This window comes from Mus caroli, chromosome 9, assembly GCF_900094665.2.
Source record: "Mus caroli chromosome 9, CAROLI_EIJ_v1.1, whole genome shotgun sequence".
Taxonomy (NCBI): Eukaryota; Metazoa; Chordata; class Mammalia; order Rodentia; family Muridae; genus Mus; species Mus caroli.
In genome coordinates this window covers 117,048,257-117,052,731 of record NC_034578.1, presented here as the reverse complement: position 1 = coordinate 117,052,731, position 4,475 = coordinate 117,048,257, and the positions used below count along the sequence as shown (strand labels likewise).

The 4,475-nt window shown below is 50.5% G+C and overlaps 1 protein-coding gene across 2 annotated transcripts in view; it reads left to right on the top strand.

Moving 5' to 3' along the window:
• The window catches only part of Sec22c (SEC22 homolog C, vesicle trafficking protein), a 25,129-nt gene extending 20,939 nt beyond the window's left edge, over positions 1–4,190 (top strand). The window contains exon 7 of one of the 2 annotated variants that reach the window (XM_021172505.2): positions 436–4,190. In XM_021172505.2, the coding sequence (XP_021028164.1) occupies positions 436–636 (201 nt within the window). In that variant the 3' untranslated portion in view covers positions 637–4,190. The remainder of the gene's footprint in view (positions 1–435) is intronic. The other variant, XM_021172504.1, reaches the window with a different exon arrangement.
• Positions 4,191–4,475: the final 285 nt, after the last annotated feature.

Genomic DNA, 4,475 nt, shown 5'->3' with positions numbered 1-4,475 from the left:
GCTGTCAGTAAGTGAATGCATGCAGGTGTCAGTTAGTAAGTGAATGCATGCAGCTGTCAGTAAGTGAATGCATGCAGCTGTCAGTTAGTAAGTGAATGCATNCAGCTGTCAGTTAGTAAGTGAATGCATGCAGCTGTCAGTAAGTGAATGCATGCAGGTGTCAGTTAGTAAGTGAATGCATGCAGCTGTCAGTTAGTAAGTGAATGCATACAGCTGTCAGTTAGTAAGTGAATGCATACAGCTGTCAGTTAGTAAGTGAATGCATACAGCTGTCAGTAAGTGAATGCATGCAGCTGTCAGTAAGTGAATGCATGCAGGTGTCAGTCAGTAAGTGAATGCATGCAGCTGTCAGTTAGTGAATGCTCACAGCTGCCTGTGCCTGATGTGACTTGAGGCTGCTGCTCTCTGATTGGATGTGCTGTGGTCTCATTGCAGTGTTATCTGTACCTGTTCTACAGTCCAGCCCGGACTCTGAAGGTGCTGCTGATGTTGGCCTCCATCTGCCTGGGCAATGCATACCTGCATGGGCTGAGGAACACCTGGCAAATCCTCTTCCACGTAGGAGTGGCTTTTCTGTCTTCATATCAGATCCTGACCAGACAGCTACAGGAGAGGCAATCTGACTATGGAGTGTGATGAGGGCATCCTGCAGTGGATGGCGCCTTTGATTTCCCCCCCTCTGGAAGGCCAGTCTGTGTCCACTCCTGCTTCTCAGCTTCACCTCAACCCTCCATCCTTGACGCTCCCAAGGTCACAGATTCTGGCAGGTGCAGCGGAGGGCCCGGGGCTGCTGGTTGCCAGTCCTGGTCTGTATGGGACGTTTGTGCAGAGCTGCCAGCCGAGTCAGGACAGGGCGGCTGGAGCAGGAGCTTGCTCAGAGAGCATCCGTGATGGTCAGAGTGGCGGTATCGTGTCCTCCTAAATCTAACCCTAATTGCAGACCACTAGATTCCACAATGGTAGATTTAGTAACTGGCAGGTGTCTGTGAGGAAACTCTTCAATGTTGGCGTCAGTTTTGCGGGTTCGGTGTAATTCAGTTTTCCTTACGGTGTCAGCACAGGGTAAATTAAAGCTTGAGAGTACGGTTCACAAACACAAGCTAGGTAAATTTTGTTTATGATTTTGATAACTTGGGTTCGATAAACTTTTGGAAGATTTAAATATATTTTGGATATAAATTGAAGCTCATTCAGAATGAAGCAAACTTAGGCTGAGAAAATGCTAAGGAAATCCGAGTTTATTTAAATTACAGAGACCGTTTATGGTGGTAGGGCTTTATGGATACCAGTGTGGTTTATATTTATTTGCAGAGCCTATCTGAATGATGTACATGTGGATTAATAACCAGTATCACTGGGTCATAAGCACATAGGCACAAGCAGATGCGGGGGCTTCAGGGTCCTCTCAGAGGGGCAGAGTGGAGGGAGAAAGGCCAGAGTTTCAGAGATCCTTAGCAGAAATGGGGGAGGCTGCTGTTTTCTGCCTTTGTTGTGGCAGCTGGGCGCTCACCACTGTAGCGTTGCTCGAGATGTGGCCATGTGCACCTCCTCCTAGAGAGGCTTCTCAAGTTAATTACTGCCCCAAGCCTCTCTTGAGCATCTTAATTAGAGCATGGGGCCTCATTTTATGGACAGGTATTAAGTAGGTGTTAACACTCAAAAGCTTTGTGTAACTGGCACTTCTCTGTAAAGCTGCTATGGCTTGCTTCCAGGTAAGAGCCCCCGTATCTCCAGTGTGGGTATCTGGTGGTACTCAAGAAACCATGTTGGGGTTCGCCCCTCTGGCTTGTTCTTGGAATATACCCACAATTTCATGGGTTGACTCATGAGGCTCCAAAAGTGATAAACCCTGTTTTGGTAGTTTTAAAAGGAGAATCCTGTTAAAATTGTTGGCTGTTACTGGTACCCTATGTTAATCAGCCACCAGGTGTCATTTCAGGAAGGAGGCTGTGTGACTCAAGAACTGGATTGAAAAAGTATCTCCATTGTAATTTTCTTTCCTTATAAGAGAATTTTCTATTTTTAATCAAATCTGCAATGGCTGGGTATGAATGTCGTATTAGCAGCTTCCTCAGACGTGAACTTCAGCCTCACGTCAATGTTGATCTCACACCTGTGTAACACACCTGAGTACGTTCGTGTCTACTGTACAGGCAAATGCTCACTCTTCCTGACAGAGAATTTTGAAGTGGGAAAGAGGAAGGCAGAGGAGGAAGAAAATTCTTTTAATTCAAAGCACACATTCAAAAAAAATTTTTTTTAAGTAATTAAAAAAAAAAGTCAGCCTAAAGTTGTATTGTTTTCCTCCTGAGCCTGTGTGGTTCTCTGTTGCTCTAGATCTGGACACCGCACACACTCTAGGGTCTGAGCCTGTGGTTGTCAGTCCACCAGCTGTAATGAAGAAGTCCCCGAGGGCGCCCTTGTTACCGACACTTCACATTTCGTAGATGCTAGTGGGAGTGTTACCTGTGCTTGGTGACACGGCTTGGGACTTATCATCCAGACAGGGTTCCATACTGATTCTTACAAGTGGAAGGAAAAGGCGTCCTGAAGGGAAACGATGCACAGACAGAGTCCAGCCTAGAGAAGCCTCACCTCCCTGAAGGAGGAAGCTAAGGGCAGGAAAGACGTCCCGGAGACAGACACCCTGGGGCTTCAAGGTATGGTGGTTCAGGATTAGGTATTTGTAGCCCAGTGGGATTCTTGATGCCAGAACAAACTGGTTCCAAGGCAGGCATGTTTCTTTGCCTGTCGCTGGCTGCTCTTCCGGAGGATGCTGCTTGCCCAGCAGCTCACAGGAAACGGTGCAGACAGCCTAAACGGAAGGTGCTTTCCTGTTCGGTGCCACCTGTCAGCCGTTAGCCGGTGGGAGCAGCCCAGCGAGAAGGCTTTTGGGTTGGGTTGCTTTCTACTCAGCCAGCCTCACCTTGACAGGAACTCTACCTGGCACTCCCTTTTTGGAGTGGAGGCAGCTGGGCCATCTGAGGTCGACTTCCCTCTCAGTCCCAGATGCTGCACGGACCCCACCGGAGTAGTAGGGTTGTGGTTCTTGCTATCCGTGAACCCTGTTGACATACGTCACCATGTGCTCCACCTCCCCTACCTGTTTCTACCCCACCTCCTACATTCCTGCATCCAGATGGAGATGCAGGCTAGAGTCTGTGGAGAGACAGAAGCCTCGCATCAGTGATGGAGAGGGAGGCAGCTTTGGAATCCCATCCTCTGCCCCACCTTGGCTCAGTACTCAGGGGAAGCAGCGCTTTGGTTGTCAGCACTGCTTGGGGTCAAGGGCCATAGCCAGCAGGCCGAAGCAGGTGGCTATTTGGAGCATAGGAGTTGGCCTGAGGTGGGGAAGAGAAGTGGCTGTCCGTCTGTAGGTGCCCTGGGCGTGTCGAGGGGTGCATGTCTCTCTCATTCAGTCCTGTACTGCGCTGCTTCCTGAGGGAGCCGCCTGTAACAGCAGCACTTCCAGCTCTCTCCTGTGTGTTTGACAGGGATGACGTGTGTCTGAGGCTGTACATGGCCAGGGGTGCTCACTGCTGTCAGCTGTGTCCAGCAAACACTTGGCTAAACTATTGCTCGCATCTGACTGTCTCTCCCAGGTCGGGGGGGCCACTCTACCTGTGTGCCGTAAGAGCCGAGAATGGTGGAGAAAGAGAAACCAGGGCGCCCTTGAGAGATGAGGTGGGGGAAAGGAACGCACAGGTCAGCCAACCCAGTGGACTGGAGGTCAGCTTGGTTCTTCCACTCAGGCCTGGGTTACAGTAGAAGTCCCTGCCTGCGCTCCTCAGTGCCCTTAGTGAGGATTGTGGGTGGTCACAGAGGGGACTGTTGTACGTGTACAGGAAGAAAGGGTTACAAGGCCTCTGGGTGTGTGCAGCAGGCAGCAGGCTGCACTAGCTTTCTTTGAGCATCGACACAGTGGCATATCATGCGGCTGCAGTACGTAAGGCCTCATGCCTTCATCCCAGAAAGGAAACAGCCCCTTTCATTCCCAGGGCTGCCTCATGGTTTCTGTGCAAGGAGCCCCTGATATAGTTAGCACCAGCAGACCTGCTTCAGGGTCCAAGGAAGCTGGCTTTGTAGGCTGTCTCCAGTCTCAACGAGGAAAGGCCCTATGCCCCACCACGCCCGGCCACCCAGAATGGGGCTATCACTCCTCCTCCTTCTCCTCCTCTTCCTCCCCCTCTTCTTCTTCCTCCTCTTCTTCCTCCTCCTCCTCCTTTTGTTTTCTTTTGTTTTTCAATACAGGGTTTCTTCAGCCCTGGCTGTCCTGAAACTTGCTCTGTAGACCAGGCTGGCCTTGAACTCACTGAGGTCCACCTGCCTCTGCCTCCCAAGTGCTGAGATTAAAGTGGTGTGCCACCACCACCTGGCTGGCACTGTCTCTCTTGGCATTGCTGGGGAGATAGATGGTAGCAGGACAGCTGTGGAAAGGGGCTTGGTGTTCACATCTGGGAATAGTGGGCTAGGGA